We start from the raw sequence: 18,334 nt of genomic DNA, 5'->3' as shown, positions 1-18,334 counted from the left end.
GAGATAGGAACACTGGAGAAAGAAATAAGGCATTCCCCAGTATTGTAGTAATCCTTTTGATTGAGTGCTTTAGCCTTTCTTCTTTATCTGATAATGATTTGGACAGTTACAGACGCAAGCATTTGTAATGCTCCTATAAACAAGTAGGAGCACACCTTCATAAACACATAATTGCTACTAGTGAAGTGACTCCACAGCTGCTCTCTTTTTCATTTGAGCCACAGCTGCTGTCATAGCATCTTCACACACATCCCTTACTTCCTGGAGCAAGCTGCTATAGTAGAATGAGCCAGAGCCCTATGGTGGCATCAGCACAATCAATTTCTGAATTCCTGGAGCAAGATGTTTATAATGAGGACCTGGCTGAAAGGACCAAAGTGGATCTCCAGAGTGTTGTCTGATCACACACATTATAAGGAGGCTGATCCTAATTTACACCAGTGAGTACGAGAATCAGGTCCTTTCTTCACAGCTCAGTTCTGATGGTTGAAAGGAGAAACCAAAACTGAAAGGCAGAATCTTTTCCTTTGTAAAGTTAATGTGCCATAAGAAGCACTGTGAGAAAATCAGTATGTGTCCCCAGAGTGATTTCTGCACTAGAACAGAGGCTTGGCTCATTTAACTGAGCTACTGAATATCACATCTTCATTTAATAATTGAGATTAATTTATTGCAAGAAAAGTAGTACTTGATCAGCGCTCCGTCTGTTTGGAAAGCAGTATGAGGTTTGTGTCACATGCCCAGCTGGTTTTTAAAGACTCCTACTGAAAATAAAGAATGTAACACCTGAGGACGAAGCATAGAATATATTGCATGGCGGCTAATCCTCGTTAGCTGCATTTGTGTAGATAGGAATCAAATAGAGATTCATCTTTCTGTATACAGCACACACCTTGACACCAGAGGTGCCTTGCAAACTGCTATTTGAAGTTATGCCTGTACTGCATTGTGTAGCCTTGATGCCATTTCCAGGCAAAGTGTCCTGTGCAGAAATGGGGGCTTGGAACAGGGACAGCCTGGGAATAGGCATTTACATTTCTTTTCTGTACAATGACTGTTGAAGAGTCTCCAGCAACTGACTGGCCTGTGAATCAGCTGTCACCTCTAAATAGTGACCTGTGTGAGAACAGGGGTGTGCTCCCTTTCTGTTTCACTGCAAAGTCAAACAGGCTGCTGTGATTTGGTGAGATGTGAACCCAGCAGAGAAGTTTGCTTTACTAGCCTTGATGCAAGTGTGAGAGCTCGGAAAAGAGCACAGACGTCACCTATCGTACCTGTGATGCAGAAGTGGTTCAATCAACTTGCCAACTCTGTGGCCAGGTCTGGCTTCAAGTGAGGAAAAATATGTACATCTGACCTTTCCTTTAGGTGGAACTCAAACACCACAGCTAATCCAAACGAATGTCTAATTCTGGTTTGATGACGTTCTTCCCCTCCGAATTTCCCCCGCAGTTTCACTTGCAGGGAGAACACGGTTGTGTCCTGTAATTTGTGCAGCGGCACTGTGTCATTCGGCAGCCGCTGTGCCCTCTTTCAGAGATACCTGCCCCAAGTTGTGGATGAAGGATTCTGCTTGCAGAGGCACTGGAATGCTCCATGATCTCTGGACCAAAGGTATTATTGAAATAATTGGTGTTTTTTTATTGTTGTTAAAAGAGGAGTTTCTAGATGTTAAGAGCAAAGTGATCCCAGAATCATAGTGAAAGTCATGGTTCTCCTGAAGATCTTAGGTACAGTAAAGGATATTGCTGAATGGGAAGGGATACAAAATGCATTCAGAAATCAAACATTAGGAACACAGAATGTTGGATTTTCTTCATGTAATTAAAAAATAATTAAACAACAAGCCCATAATTTTTAAATGTAATTTGGACTGAAAGATAGTTATAAAAGAATGAGCAATAGAAAAAGTTTTGCAATTGATTAAAACAGTGATACTTTTCTGACTGGGAAAACACATAGGAAACACAAGTTGCCTGAGTAATGTATGTTTTTAAAACATGCCCTTTGTTGGATAGTTATATGGTCATATGGCTTAGTATTAGGGTGGAGGGCAACATAGAATCCTCTGAACTTGCCATGTTAAGGAAATTTTCTTAAGGTGTGATTTCCTTTGATAAGACTTGTACAAATCAACCTATATTTACAACATGGGGAAGCCTGGTAAATGCATTTTTAGGATAATTTTTTTACAAGCCCCTGGAATAGCTTCCAAGTCAGCAGTCGAAAGTCTTTGTCACAGATGTCCTGCCTCCAGGAGGCTCACAGCACTCCTCATGAAGCTGCTCAGTGTTGCATAGGGCGGAAATTTTAGAAAAATTCCCCACGCTAGAAAAATAAAAAGAGTGATTTACTAGTTCAGTGTTTAGTTTTGTTTTGAGTTCAACATGTGGCAGGAGAGTCTTCCCATAGAATATGTGTACCTGTTGTAAGAAAATAAGCTAACTACCTGTGGGAATATGCAAGAAAGGAACATTTTGGAAGAGACTTAAGGGTAATGAAGGAGCTTAGGAGTCAAAGAGCACAGATGTGACAGTGTCTTTCAAAAGATAATGACTACATACAAAACTGAAAACAGCAAAAAGGAGAGCAAATGAAAAACCAGGCAAGCGTACCTGATACAAAGCTCTTGTTTACTCCAAGACCTTCATGCTTCGCTGTGCCTATTGGGTTTTACGTGCTGGTTTCACACACTGGACTGGGAGGCACAGGAGACAGAAAGCCAATCTCAATAAGTTACACTGGATTTTCTGGCAATTGCCCTCAAAAGTAAAGGAATGAAGTTGCCTTTTGTTCCCAAATACTAGTGTTAGAGTTTTTGCCATCCAGAAGGACCTTGACATGCTTGAGAGGTGGATCAATGCAAACATCATGGAGTTCAATGAAGCAAAGTGCAAGGGCCTACACCTGTGTTGTGGCAATCCCAGGGACACCAACAGGTTGGTGAAGTGATTGAGAGCAGCCCTGTGGAGAAGGACTTGGGTGTGATGGTAGATGAAAAACTCAACATGAACAGGAAGTGTGCACTCATAGCCCAGAAAGCAAACCATACCCTGGGCTGCATCTAAAGCAGCATGGCCAGCAGACTGAGGCAGGTGATTCTCCCCCTCTACTGTCCTCTCCTCTCATGAAACCCCACCTGGAGTGCTGCGTACAGTTCTGGTGCCCCCACACAGGAAGGACATGGAACTCTTGGAGCAAGTCTGGAGGAAGGCCACAAGGTTGGTAAGAGGACTGGAGCCCCTCCCATAGCAGCCTTCCAGTATCTGAAGGGGGTTGCAGGGAAGGCAGAGGGATTCTTCATCAGGAACTGTAGTGATAGGAAAGGGAGGAATGGATGCAAATTGCAAGAGGGGAAATTTAAGCTGGATATTAGGAAGAAATTCTTTATTGTGAGGGTGGTGAGGCACTGGAAGTGATTGCCCAGAGAAGTTGTGGATGTCTCAACCCCTGACAGTGTTGAAAGCCAGGTTGGATGGGCTTGGAACAGCCTGGTCCAGTGGGAGATGTCCCTGCCCGTGGCAGGGGGCACTGGGACTAGGTGATTTCTAAGGTTTCTTCCAACTCTTAACATTCTACGATTTTATGATTCAGGACAGGAATCCCCCTGTACTGAGCCAAGTGGGAACTGCCTCATGAGTTTTCTCAGACTGGTTTGGACCAAACCAAAGCCCTCTTGAATCAGGCTTGTAAAGTGCATGTGCTCATATGGTTTCTAGTCCTTTCAGTGATTGCACTGCAGAGGTAGTAAATAAAATGTTGAGCGTGACTCTTGACTGCATACTGACATAATTTCAATTAATATGCTTCTCCATTTTCATCTCTGACATCCACATGTGATTTGTAATTGTGAGTCATCGAGACACCTCCAAGAATGGCTGAAAAAACTCCAAAAGGAAAGAAAGACACACCATGTATGCTAACTTTATTTAGCAAAGGAAAATATTTACCTCACCATGGACTGACCTCACATTATTCAGGATGTGTAGAAGTAATTTTAAAGTCCTCAGTCTTCAAACCACTCCCATCTCATCAGTTATCACTGGCACCATGAAAAAGTGCCACTTCCACAGATGGATGCACTCAGCCTGTGAACAGCAAAACTGCACATCCACACACAGACCCACAATGTCTATCTTTCCTCTCTTACCTGGCCCCCTTTGACTGCTGGTCAGTTCTGAGACACAACAAGACTTTCAATGGCCTGCAGATATAAGAGAGAATTGGGCACAGAATTTGTATTGAATATGCCAAAGGAAAGGTGTGTGTAACCCACAGTAATACTGTGTAATTCCCCTTCCTCCCTTCAGTCTTCTGGACAATGGCTCCAAGGATTTGCATTAGTTGGTTAAAGGCATTTTATTAAAAAGGGGAAGAAAAGCTCCTTGCAGCACTGAAGTGGTAGTGGCCCAATTAATGATTCAGCAATTCTCTATAAAGCAGCTCCCATGAGAGAAGCATCAATTCCCCTCTGCAGGGAAGCTGGGTGTACATCCCTCTGCAGGCTCACGGGATCCTTCTTCATGCCAGCACCCCCAGCAACGTGCCTTCTCCTGGAAGATGGCAGGCAGGAAAACATGTAGAAACTTTGAGGACTTCTGTCCTCACAACTCCAAATCCAAACCATAAAGAAAGGCATGCGGTGCTATTTGGTATTTTTGCCTGGGTTTTTTCTCTCTCACTCATTTTCAGTTCTGGTTTTGCTCTTTGCTTCTGTGAGACAGTCACTGCAAAACATGCAGAACACTCTCTTCACTTATGTCAGTAGTTGCTGAATTGCTTTAATTTCTCCTCTTACACACCTGCACTGAATCCAAAATAGAGCTATCCTTTATTTTTCACTTGACTGAAAGCCAAAATTCTTATTTATAGGATGGAAATATGACTGCTGCAAAGTAGTTTCTGTCACTTTCAGTGGCTTGGCACAGGTATTTTCACTTAGGCAGTCAATTGTCTGGTTTAGTTCAGTGGGGCCCAGTCTGGGAGGGGAAAACCCCTTGATATAAGTTTATCATGCAGTTGGGTGGCTGGAGCAGAAAAATAATGACCTCTGTCTATGACAATGGATTCTGCATGAGCCCTCCCTCCCCTCCTACCTCTTCTGCTATGACAGGTGGATCAAAAGAAAGTTATCTATATCCTCCAAGCCATATGGACTTCTTTCTCCTCTTTCCTAAGAAAAGGTAGGATGAAGTTGGAAAAAATACCATTGTCAGTCCTGTACATTACAGTACACTCACTAAACACATGTCAGTGGACTGAGTGGAATTCTGTATTAAAGAGAAGAAGACACCAGAGACCTGGAGTAAAGACCCAAGTATACCAGCCTAAAATAAAACATAACAAAAAATGGGAAACCATCCATCAGGAAAATGTATTACTAGTGAGGACAGCAAACAGAGATCTCACAGTTTTTAGGCAGTATGAGAGCTGGAGAGTTTTACATCTGCTCCTGCAAAAGAGGTTTCTTTGGAGCTGTTTGAAGGAGGAGAATGAAGGACTTTGGCAAGGGTGGTATAGAGGCTTCTCTCAAATATATGGAAAAGGCACACAAAAACCGCAAAGGTGCTGCTAAAATGCAAAATAGCAAACACAGACTGGATGCAGGTGCCACTCTCAGACTGCATTGGAATGACATTTGGCTGTTTACCAGGACTATGAGCCCTTACTCCACATGAACCCAAGCAGCCAGAAAGGTGTTTTGCTTAGGAGACAAGACATAGGGGGTTTTTCTTGTTTTCTAAAGAGAAACTAATTTTTTCTTTACAACGAACTGTGTGCTCTTTAGCATCAGCTCTCTGTATCATATATCATAGAATTTCTCTATGCTATCCTTTGCTGTTGTTAAGGAGAGGTTCCTGTCACAAAACTGAAGATCACACACTTCATCACTTTTGGTAGCTGACATCATTGAGACGTCTCCCCCACCTCTTCCTTTTTCATCATGCTCTCCTCCCCCTCTACTTTCAATTCCCCATCTTCTTCCCCACACTGCCAGGCGAAGCATGCTCCCCATTCCTCTTTCCTCCACTCCAGGCATTTTGGGTACTTGTCCTGCCCTTTGGACCTCAGGGACTCTGTGTTCCTCCCATGGCATACACAGTCTGCAGTAATCTTGCACCACATCACCTTCTCTGTAAACCAGAGATCTGCCATAGCATGCTAGTTGTGGTTGCTAAAGGCTGGGAAACACATAGAATCCCTTGCACCAATCTATAGAAAAAGGTGAGATTAACTTTCTCAATATTCTCTCTTGCTAAAACTTCTTGTTTTACCACTTCTTTGGGAGTACTGGAGTGTTTTCAACCTCTAACATATTTCTTTCTTTCCTTCTTCTTACAGTGTCATGGAGGTCTGCATATTCTTCCTTTGTGCTATGATATTTCTCCCAGGTAAAAGGCACATTTTTAATTGTTAAAATTGTTTTGATTGTTTGTGTCCTGCTATATGATACTTTCTCCTCCACTAAGAAGCTCATTCCTTAGTAGTATTAATCACTTCCATTGCACAGTCAAGGTCATATAGCCTATGTGATATTTATTTAAATTGTGTGCAGGGACTCTATAAAACATATATAGTAAGTACTTTCTCTCTTCAACTTTATATCTTTACATTACACTTATTTTATGTTGCTCTTAAATTCTCAATTTAAATCTGTCTTTAAAATGTGTGTGTATCACCTGTGTGGATTATAGAGAAGAGGAATACTAAACTGAAAACTGCCAGTTTGATATGGGACACCTGGAGTTTGAGACAGCCACAGAGATCATTTTGCAGTCTGATGCTCTGGAAGAACAGTCAAAACTTTGCACCAGGAGAGAGACTGTAAATCTTCTTCTCCTTTTGAACACAGCAGAGATGTTTGCATCTTCTGGGACAGAGGGCTGCATTTCTTATTCCGAGAAAACCCAGTCCCCCCAGGCCACCACTCATAATAGTGAACACACGGACACAGGGGAAAGCAGGAGAAAAATCATCCCTTGTGTAGTGCAGTTCATCCTTTCTTTGCATGAGAGCATAATTGTGTTTATTGACCATTTCTGTTAACAAGATCAGCAACAGAACAGTTAAATCTGACATTTACTCTGTCATTAAATTCTAAATTAATTAGAGAACAGTTAAATCTGACATTTAATTTGTCATTAAACTTTAGATTAATTCTTCATTGAGACTGAAAGTGTTCACCTGCTCTGACCTTCTGGTCATGCATTCCCCTAGACACTCACATTTACCACACAGTGTGTACTTCACAGTTCCTTCAAAAATTTAATGCATTGTTATTTTCTTAGGAGAATTAACACAACTTTTTAAACAGAAATTGTGCAACTATCTTCTTTGTGGCAGAATCTCATTACACTCAGGATGTTGCAAGCAAGAATTGTTTGGATCTTTGGCCTGCAGATAAGTCTTCTAAAATATAGATGCTCACAGTCTCTGTGTGGTAGGCCTTCTGTGGAAAGTAAAATATAGGAAGAAAAATAAGAAACAGTTTTATGATCTGAACTCCTCAAGACTAAATGAGTTAGTTTGAACAACTACGTGTCCTGTCATACCTAGTGGGAGAATTTGTGTCTAAATGCTGGTGGTTTTATTTCCACTGTTGCTAAGTGTAGGGTCTCTGAGTGCAACTTGGTATTCTTTTGTAGCTGATGTAAATCTTAATTTTTCTCTCTCTCTGTCTAAGGTATTGCTGCCAGTGTGCATCCAGTGAAGGCATTTCTCCATCACACTGTACACCTATCCTGCTATTTTCCAAACTCTCAGAAATTTGACATGAAGGATTTAATAATTTTTTGGCAAAAAGGCAGTAATAAAGTGCTGCATGAAGTATATTATGGCCAAGAAAAAGACGATTACCGTAGTCCTGAATATATAAATCGCACCAAGGTGGACATGGGCAAATGGACCTTGCAGTTGTTAAATGCAGGAGTTGAGGACGAGGGACACTATCAGTGTATTATACAAAAAATAACTGAACAATCAAGAGAGGTCATACACCAATCTGAGTGCTCGCTGCACATCATTGGTAAGTAATCTCTTCTGATTGCCATCTGGTCTGTGGGATTCTTTGTAATTTTGTTCAGTCCAGAAATATGGGTCCTGTCTCCAAGCCCCTGAAATTGTGCCTGTTCTGGAGCAGAATTTCTAAAGATGGGTAAGAGACTTGCTTCCTGCAAGTTTTATGGCTTTTAGGACTCTGGAAAATAAACTTGTTTATTTGCATCTGACAAACCACCTTCTATTAAAAGTAGCAGTATTTATCCAACCTTACTAACACTGGTGGCAAATTAGAATTGAAACATAGCAAGATCTCTGCAAACACACAGCTATTTTATGATACTATAAATCATAGGGAAAATAAAGAAAAATCAGTCCACATGGAGAAGTAGAAATTTATATGTTCAGCTAAAGAAAGACAGAAAATACCCCTGAAGAAAATTATATACATACATTGGTGAGATTACACCTGATTTTTTTGCATCAGAGAATATTTTTAAATCAGAGAAAAAGACAGTACATCTTTTAATAGGGAAATGGAAGTGAGGCACCAATGTTTTCTTCACATTTTCTAATATTTTTTTTTAATTCCTAATATATAATCCTAAAGTTTCTTTATTTTAAACTATTCTGTTAGTAACCTTTATCTGTATGCCTGTGTTCTGTCTTCCACTGTGGTAGTGCTAGTCATTCATAAAACAGCTTCTAACTTGCACTGGTGTTTTCAGGCTTCAGCATACTGCTTTAAAAGGGAACAGGCCAAGTGAAACAGCAGCCAGAAACAGGGTACCAAGACAATTGACCCTATTTAGCTTTGTACTACTAGCAAGTGTTCCCTTGATCCACAGACAGAAAATGTAGATTGTTAATTTTGATTCTCCCAGGATCTACTGGAGAAGCATTCTCAGTGACATTTCAGAACTCAGAAACTCAAAATGTACACTCAGTATCAAGGCCCTCGGCTTAAGATGTGTAGCATCAAGTGCTCAATCAATTCAAACAGTTGAATCAGTTATCAGCTTAGCCAAAATCTGAGCAACATGTTTTAGATATCTCACACTTAGGACTAAAAGTCTCCTATACCTTTTAAGGTTTAGCTTAGGAAGACAGTTTTAACAATGTGCTATTGTCTTCCTTCCAAATTACTTTCTGTTCAATAAATGCCCAAAGGAAGGAGGAATATAAAACCATATTTTAAAAAAACTCAAGCCCTTCAAAATAATTAGATGAAAAATGCAAATATTGAAATGTACCTGTGCTTACATGCTGCTTTTTAATTAGAATCTCATATCATACATGGAGGGATTTTTGTAGTTTGGCATGTCACACTTAAAATGGGCATAAGAAAAACTGAGGGCTGTACAAGAATGACAGGGCAGTCACACAAAGCTATCTAGATCACTTGGTGACAAAGCATTCAGAAATACTGCAGTACCTTCGAATACAATTTAAACATGTTATTTTTATGCATTACATTAGTACAATATATAGATAGCATGAAACTGTGTTAGGGGAGGTTTAGGTTGGATAGCAGGAAAACATTCTTCACCCAGGAGTGTGTGGTCAGGCACTGACAAGTTCCCCAGGGAAGTGGTCACAGCACCAATCCTGAGAGAGTTCAAGAACAGTTTGGACAATGCTCTCAGGCACATAGTTGTTACTTTTGGGCATCCTTTGTGGGGCCAGGGGTTGGACTTCATGATCTTTCTGGGTCCCTTCTAACTCAAGAGATTCTAGGATTCTATATATATGTTAGAGGTATTTCATACAGCCACAATGACTTATATAACTACGAACTCAGATCCTTCTCCAGATAAAAAAGGAAGGCTTCACAGTGGAAAACTTTGGCTCTTAAAAATGCAAGGTAGGGACCGTGGCGACAAGCAGCTTAACTGGAAAATCTGCTATTGTGGCATGTCTGCAGTGCTTCCTCTGGATAGATCAATAAGGAAAGTAGGTGAGACTAGGGAAGCTGTTTCAAAATATACACTACTCGAAGTGTTGAGACTGAAATGATGTCACAAGAGAGACTTACAGTTGCTCATTTTAAAGGGGATGTTGAAAAACTGAAAAGTGTGGAAAAAGCTCTAGTAGAGTTATCTGAAGGCTGGAAATAATACAGTACAACTAGAAACATGAGAACAACAATCTTACAACCTTATAACACAGAATAATCAGAAGAGTTTTGTTTCCAGAATGTGAGAACCTGAAATACATGTAAAATACTGAATATTTTTTAAAAAATAAAATTAGTAAATGCTAGTTAATTAATTCAGTGACAGTCAGTGTCTGGAAGGAAGTAAGGCAGATGGTCACTTAAGAAAACAGAACAAAAGCAAAGTGATTAAGCCATTGAGAAAAATAAAAATATTAAGGGCTTGATGGACTGCTGTCTCTTGAGGTATTTAATCTAATCCCAAAGTTTTTTGGAAGACACTATCTTTAAATACAAAAGACTTCCTGAAATGTGCTTTTCTGTTAACACACACAAACCCCATATATGTAGCCCACACCCTGCATGCAGCCAGCATCACTTTTCAGTGAATTGAGGTTCCAGAAGCTATAAAAGAGAAGTGCAAAGTACATTCCACTATTTTCACTTGCATACTGTCAATAAGATTGAAGCCCTTAAATCACTTGGATGCTGTGGCAAGTTTCATAGCCATGGATTACGTTCTTGCCACCCCTATAAAATACCAAGGAGAGAATAAATACTCCAGACCAGATGTCTGACAGCAGTCAGCTAAGCAAGTCAGACCTTGAGCTTTTCTGAGGGACAACTTAATTAAAATTTGGGGTATAGAAAAGGGGGAGCTTTTCCCGTTTTGAATTCATATCCATTGACTCTCTTTGGGGGATTTAAGTGACTAAGCTAAATCCTATGCATAGAGAAAATAAAAGCAACATCATGTTTCTTCATTCATCCATATTAAGAATTCTCTAGGGCAAAGATTAGATCCTTGTTCCAACACATTGAGTGTGTGTGCAGAAGAGTGAGACCCTCTCAAGACTCACATTTTTCTAAGAACCCTCCTCCCTTCTCCAGTATTTCTCCATATTCTCTTTAGTCCTATTGGCCCTAAAATACTGAACAATTTTCAATGAAATCTTTAGTCTATTTCTCAGGATTTGTTTCTGAATTTTGGGGGGTTGTTCGGGTTTTTTTAACTTACTATGTGCCAACTTAGTGGCCAGTATTATGTCAACATTCCCTCCTTCTTTTCCATTACAGTCTACTGTTTTTACTGTGAACCTCTAACCAAATAAATACTGGTTGAGAATATCTAGATTAATTAATAGAGGGTATTCGTTAAAAGCTTCTATTTATCATTCATATTTTATGTTTAAATAGTTATTCCAGATCCTGTTTCACTATTTCTTGCATGGGAAACTTTTTAAACAAATAGGTGTGTTTTTCACTTATTGTACTCAATGACACAAAATAAAAAACCTTTATGCTACAGTCAAAATAAAAAATTCTTATGCTATAGTCAATTCCATCAGAAAAGCTAAGCTAAGGGAGCCCTACCACAAACTGATGATGAATTATACGATGCAAAATGTTTACTTACAATATTGACAGACACAGGGATATTTCTACTTAAACAGCACTGCACTTTGAACTTACTCCATCTGAATTCTCTCAGATTATTTCTTTCTTTACATTTCCCAGTTAAAAATTTGTGGGTTTCCCCTTACCCATTCAGGAGGCCAAAGGTAGGGAACATTGTGATCCCTTCCCATTTTCTGCTTAAGCCCTTATTTGTAAGCAGGTCAGGTTTCATTATTCTGAGGTATTAATGTGTCTTAAAGAGGTGCAAGAGACAGAGGCCCATTGTCTGGCTGATCAGACTTGCATCCTTTAAACATCTTGAGAACAAGAAGCAGGAAGTCTACATACACACCAAAACAATGCCATACAAATCCATTCTTGGAATGCCCATTGTCTTCCTGAAGAAAATTGTTTAGACTTGTTTCTGCCTGAAAATCTTAAATAACTGGCAGAAAAACTTAAATAACTTTGGACTGTCACAAACATGGTGCAGCTGGCTCATGATGCTCTGTCTTTGGTCTATTTCAGCCAACTATAGTCAACCTGAAATAGCAGAACTGCACTCCGGGGAGCTAAAGCCCAATGGATACTTGAACCTCTCCTGTTCTTCCAGTGGAGGTTATCCAGAGCCCAAGGAGATGACTTGGCTAATTTCACATGAGAACATAACACTCAGCAGTACGGCTCACATGGATGTCTCACAGGATGCTGTGACAAAGCTGTACAATGTGACCAGCAAGCTGAATATCCCTGTTCCTACAAAGAGCCGCACTAATATCAGATGCTTGCTTCGCCTTAGGGAGCAGCTGGGAAGCCTTGTCTCAGTCCCACTGGGCATAGGTGAGTCTCCGTTTGCCCATTCCAATTTCTGCATGGGTAGGAGCAGGCAGTATTGCAGCACAGCTGATCACAGACAGCAGCATGGTCAAGGCAGGGAATAAACTCTAAGTAGGAGTATAAGTTGGTTAAAAGGGTTTTTTGTTCACCATCCTGTTCGCCACTGAACTTCCTCTCTTTTCCACATGGGAAATCTTATTACAGCAAGGAGAGGGCACAAAGAAGGAATTGCTACACGATCCAGAACACAGCCCTATTGATCCCGTCCCTGGAAGATGCTGCAGTAGCATCAAAGCAACCTAGGAGTCTGGATCAGGCAGCAATTGGTCTCTGGAGGTGACAGCTGTTGGGAGAGGTTGTCACTTCACAGAATCAGAAGACTGGTGAGGTTGGAAGAGGCATCTGAAGATGATCTAGTTCAACCACTCTGCTCAAAGTAGCGTCAATAGGTAGCATAGCACTTTATCCAGTTGAATTTTAAACATCTCCCAGGATAAAGACTCCACAACCTCTCTCAGCAAACTGTTCCAGAGTTTAACTACCCTCATAGTAAAAAAGGGATCTTTTGCTGGTTTAAAGTGCTTGAGCTGCTATTCTTAATCATTCCTTAGAAAGAGACAGAAGGCTAAACAGAAGAGTGCCATGTACCATATTTGGTTCACAAACTGCCAAATAGACTGTGCTGAGTTTAAGTGTAAAGACTATGAGACTTGGACTAATATTAGAAGCATTCCTGGTGGTTTTCATAGTATTAAGTCCACATTCCAAAATGACTATTTGGGGATTTTTCTTCTCTGAAATTGTGTCTTTTTTCAGACACCTCTTGCAAGAAGAAGCTGGGGACCTGAGTTCCATTATGACTTTACTGCCAGATTATCTCAGGGTTCCACATGGCTGATCCTTTCTTTAAACTAAAGCAGTATTTTATTTATCTTCTGGACCAGGAAAAGTTCTTTTCCCATGTTTTTGTTTATAAGCTATGGCACAAGAACATCAAAATAAAGACAATTCCCACTTTGGTCATAGGTTCATTTGGCTTGCACATCTGTTTTAGACAGTGCTGGAGAGCTGTGCTTCCATTAACAGGAACAAGAAGCCAAGAGGGAATGGTAGCATTTCAGGAAAGCCTACCAGGGTAGTATAAACATGCACCTTATTACTGCAGATTTAAAAGAAATTTGCCACTTGTTCTGAAAAAGTTTCACAGTGCAGTTTCCTTAATATAAATTTAGCTAAAGGGTTATCAACACCAGATATGGCAAACTGCCTCTATGTCTTTGCATTCCAGGACTTTTAAATATTATTAAAATACAACCCAGAAGCCTTCTAATGTTTGTTCAGCTCTGCACATTGCTCATTAGTCTTGAAATGGTTATGTTAGCTATAATGCTGAATCTTCCTCTTCCTTCTTCAATTCTTCTCTCCTCTCTGGCTTTATGAAAATAGATACCTGACAAACAGTGATGGTGGGTAAGAAACCAGGAACTCCACACAAACATAAGTTTTGTTTGGCAATAACTGAAGCTCTATCAGCTGCTAACCCTGCCAACCAAAACCTCAAAAACACAAAAGCCAGAAATAGAGGGAAAGTCCTTTGAATTCCCTGGTACTTTCACATCCCTTACAGCATTTCATTAGGCTTTGACCATCATTTCCAATAGACACCACGTAGTAACACGTTCCAGGATCTTTCAACTTGCTCGGTAACACGGAGCAGCATTGGCACAGTAGCTGCCTCATAGGCTGTTGTACCAATTAAGTTGCTGATCTTTCACATGCTACCCAAACCTCAGAAAGAGTGCTTTGCTTTACTGCTGTTGAAGTGACCAGTAAGACCAGGTAGTTTCACTAGTTATTGGAAAGGGAAATAAAATAATGTGGATGGTGATTTATTGCCACTAGTAAAGCAAAAAGGATGCCAAAGGCCTCGACCTAAACTTCTACTTCATGTAACTTTGGGATAGAGCGTTTAAAGTAATTGTCACCAAATTAAATCTTTGCTGTTTGTATCTTCTCTGTTTTCTTATTCAGAGATACAAGAGAAAGAAATGGAGCAAGCAAAGATAAATTTCTTTGGCCCACTTATAGCTGTGGTTGTACTGATCACTTCTGCACTTCTTCTGGGTTTTGTGATATTAAAGAAGAACAGCAATATCTTGTCTACCAACCAGAGTAAGTTACTACTTGTCATTCAGCCCTACCGTCCCTCAACTTACAGGCTTTGCCCTTTGTAATCATCCCTTTACCTACTTTCAAGCTGCTGACAGAAAGTTAGGTTTCATGTTGGACTTAATCTAAACATCCCAGGACAATTTTGTTCCTGTAGCAACTTAGTCCATCCTGCAGCAAGTCAAAGCATCTTTCTCCTGTCTCATCCTGGGATCCACTTCTCCCTCTTTTTTGTGCTCTGTGAGACTGCCATGGCACCAGCTTACCACCTTTTCCAGAAGTTTCATCCTTCGTTTTTTCTGGGTTTGGGGTAGATTTGGCTCTTAAAATCATTGAACTATATAAATCTTTCTTGCCTATCACTACTTATAAGAAAGGTGGAGTAGGGGCAGGGATGAGATGAACTTACATGAAGTTCACGCAAGGATCTCTGTCATCATAGCGTTGAACATTGCTATACCAGAAGCTGCCCACACACTGGGCTGAAAGAATCATCTTGTACTGGGAACAGAATTTGATCTTGGCATTTCATTTCTCTATTTTGTTCTGAGACTAATTCTCAACAGTCCGGAGTTTATTCAGCTCTGAATCATGTTGACATCAAAATCTATTTTCCTTGTAGCAAGAGGGAAATGCATTTCTCAGTCAGTCCTGTTTCCATATACAGCCAAGGGTCCTGAGCCCTACCTTGTTATTTTCTCAAATTCTAAGATAACTGGGCATTTACTGTCAACTCCTTTACAGCTCCTATTTTTCACTTTTCTGTAAATCACATATTGATCTATTCTAGGTGTCAGTCTACCAGTCTAGAAGCTATCCAACTTGAAACTGAGGCCATCTGCCAGACTGCTGACTGTGAACCATGTCTGCACCCAGCAAAGCATGAGGTCCTGTGTTTTTAGAGATTCTGCCAGAACAAGAATCCTCCCCAGAAGCCCTACAGAACAACATGCAACACTTTTGTGTGATGGCTGAAACCTACTGCCCAGTGTTCTCTGTTTTATTGTTGCTCCAGAATGGTAGTAAATGGTAGTAAATATGATGCTCTGCCTGTCTGCATGACTACCTTTTTGTTGTATCTTTTATTATGCATTGTGACAATGAAAAATCCTGAGAGTCAATGGAGAAAGCAGAGCTGCATGGGTCACAGAATGTCTCAGAAATAGAAAGAGTTAAGCCACAATCTGTGAATCATAAACATCACTGCAAACACAGAGGTAAGCTATTACCCATAAATCATAGAATCATAGATCCATAGAATAGTAGAATGACTTGGGTTGGAAGGGACCTTGAAGGTCATCTAGTTTCAATCCTCCTGCCTAACCATGAGCCATAAAAGCTTTTGGCAGAGCCACTGTGGCTTTGTACTTTTCTTGTAAAGTTTCACATTAGGAAGAGGAACTTCAGGGCACATCCCCGCTTTTTGAGAAAGGTCATGGAATTCCTATCAAGCATTTGAAACTAGAAATAATCTAAAGGAAATACTTGCTTTAAACATAATTTGTGATTAACTTCATTTTTTTTAATATCATCCAAGCTCAATATACCCAGACAGTTAGTACCTCCACACTTTGTTCCTCTGTATTCTGACTGAGAGTTGTAAGAGTTGTTCAGGTGGATGCAGGGATAGAAAATGATAGCATGAGGTATCATAAGTGTAAATATCTAACCATACAAATTTAGGCTGAGCAGATAATGAAAAAATATTACATAAGGCATGTTCCTTTTTGATTGACTATGTTCTCCCTTTCTTAATTTTACTTCAGACCTTGATGATAGAGCAATTCATACACTGTGGTATGTTCAGCCATAGGAAGCAGTTTTATCCTTCAGAAAAGATCCTTTGTTGTGCTCAAAATATGTCAGTTCTCCAATCTTGAATGATCTCTGCACTTTATATTCTTCAACAGCACTGACATCTTTCCGGAGGAAGAATGCAGCAGAACTGAGACAAAATTCTTCTGAGATCTTGATTGTGTTTGTAGGTCTGACACTTTCAGAAAGAGCAGGGACATTAGCATCATATTCTTAAGACAAATTTCAGCTCAGAGTTGCAGTCTGGGGACATAAATTCTCTACAGTTGTTGGGTAGAAATATTCTTTTCTGTTAAAATATGTGAGTTGCTAGATTCCACCTCAATTTTTACTCCATTTTCAAGTGTGTGGGAGAAATGCATGTCCTTTTGAGTTAGCTAAACTATTTGGGAGTCAGTTTATTAATCTATTACACTAACATTCCAAATATTTTCATTCAGATTAATATCATTCAAATGTTATTAGAAGGTAAAGGTTTAAATTTTTTGTAGAGGTTTATACTTTCTAGCAAGCTTATTTAATGATGGATTAAAACATGTCTTTTTCTGTGTTGCTATTTTTATTCTCCTTCCATTAAAGCATCATGTTAGGGAATACCAACATTTGGTATTCTCAGGAAGGAAACATTTCCAGAATTACATCTTGGAATCAAATTAATAAAAAAGGTATTGCTGCAAGGACTAAGAATGGCACAACTGGAGGTTTCATGCGCTCATTCATACATATGTACATATGATATGAACATCAACAGCTGTAACTAGTGGAAAAGGCAACATGGTGGGTTACATTTATCTTTTGAAAACTCCCTTCCATCCTTAATTTGTTCCTAATTGGTGAAGTTGTTTGTTTTCTCCCTTGCCATCCCTCTACTTTAGGCTGCCAACCTCCTACTATTAACTGCTCAATTTCTCTACCTCCTCTATTCTTTCCCTTAAATCAAGTCTAATTCCTTCCTGCAGGTAAAGATTTAAGGGGGAAAAAGCAAATGGGCTTCAGGGAAAATCTTAATTTGTCTCTGTGTATTGAAACATTAATCCTCTGCACTAGCAGGTGTAATGGGCACAGTAGCAAGGCACAGGAAAAGCATGGCTGACATGCTGGCATTTTTGTCCTCTGTACAAATGCATTCAGATTTCCAGGCTATCACCTCACACACTTCATTTCTTTCTTTGGCAGCTTTCAGTCGGTTAGTGACTCCATAAATGTGGCAAGCACATGGAAGAGTGTACATCCACTACATACCACAGCACGGAACAGCTTCACTCAAAAACACCATTCCTTTATTTTTAGGCAGAACATTATGAATTTCAGAAAACAGAGAAATGTTAACAAAGAAATGGCAAAGATGCATCAAATTCACATCCAATGCCCTAATGTAAAATTCTGTTATCAGACTCAGAGTTGTGATAGATAGCTTCAAGTTCACTGATTAACCAGCACTAAATCACCAAATAGTTGAGATTGGAATGAATCTAGGGAGTGTGTCCAGCTCAACCCTCCTGCTCGAGCAGGGTCACCTGAAGCAAGTTGCCTGGATCTATGTCCAGACAGTTTGTGAATATCTCCAAGGAGGGAGACTCCACAGCATATCTGGGCAACCTGGTTCAGGGCTCAGTCATCCTTCACAGTAAAAAGGATTTCCTTCTGAAAGGTGTTCATAGAGAACCTCCCATGTTTCAGTTCGTGCCTATTGCCTTTGGGCCTGTCACTGGGCACCACTGAGAAGAGTCTGGCTCAGTCTCCTTTGCTTCCTCCCTTCAGGCATTTATACACACTCATGAGATCTCTCCAAGGCTTCTTTTCTCCAGGCTGAGCAGCCCCAGTGTACTCAGCCTACGCTCAGACAAGAGATGCTCCAGTCCTTTAATCAATCTTGTAGTCCTTCACTGGACTCTCTCCAGTATGTCCATGTCTCTCACATACTGGGAAGCCCAGAACTGGACACAGTACTCCAGATGGTGC

At 40.2% G+C, this 18,334-nt stretch overlaps 1 protein-coding gene across 2 annotated transcripts; it reads left to right on the top strand.

Moving 5' to 3' along the window:
• Positions 1 to 1,460: 1,460 nt before the first annotated feature.
• Positions 1,461 to 16,917, top strand: CD86 (CD86 molecule). 2 transcript variants are annotated; one of them, XM_068181876.1, is made up of 6 exons: positions 1,461 to 1,614; positions 6,343 to 6,392; positions 7,685 to 8,026; positions 12,080 to 12,391; positions 14,420 to 14,560; positions 15,348 to 16,917. In XM_068181876.1, the coding sequence occupies exons 2-6, from the start codon at positions 6,347 to 6,349 to the stop codon at positions 15,365 to 15,367; spliced, it is 861 nt and encodes a 286-aa protein (XP_068037977.1). In that variant the 5' UTR covers positions 1,461 to 1,614; positions 6,343 to 6,346; the 3' UTR covers positions 15,368 to 16,917. The 2 variants fall into 2 exon arrangements, with proteins under 2 accessions (XP_068037977.1, XP_068037976.1); XM_068181875.1 differs by lacking the exon at positions 1,461 to 1,614 and adding an exon at positions 5,950 to 6,225.
• Positions 16,918 to 18,334: the final 1,417 nt, after the last annotated feature.

The sequence above is a fragment of the Anomalospiza imberbis genome, chromosome 2 (genome assembly GCF_031753505.1).
Source record: "Anomalospiza imberbis isolate Cuckoo-Finch-1a 21T00152 chromosome 2, ASM3175350v1, whole genome shotgun sequence".
NCBI lineage: Eukaryota > Metazoa > Chordata > Aves > Passeriformes > Viduidae > Anomalospiza > Anomalospiza imberbis.
Note: the sequence above shows the minus strand (reverse complement) of the source record. Positions and strands in the feature narration are given on the sequence as shown.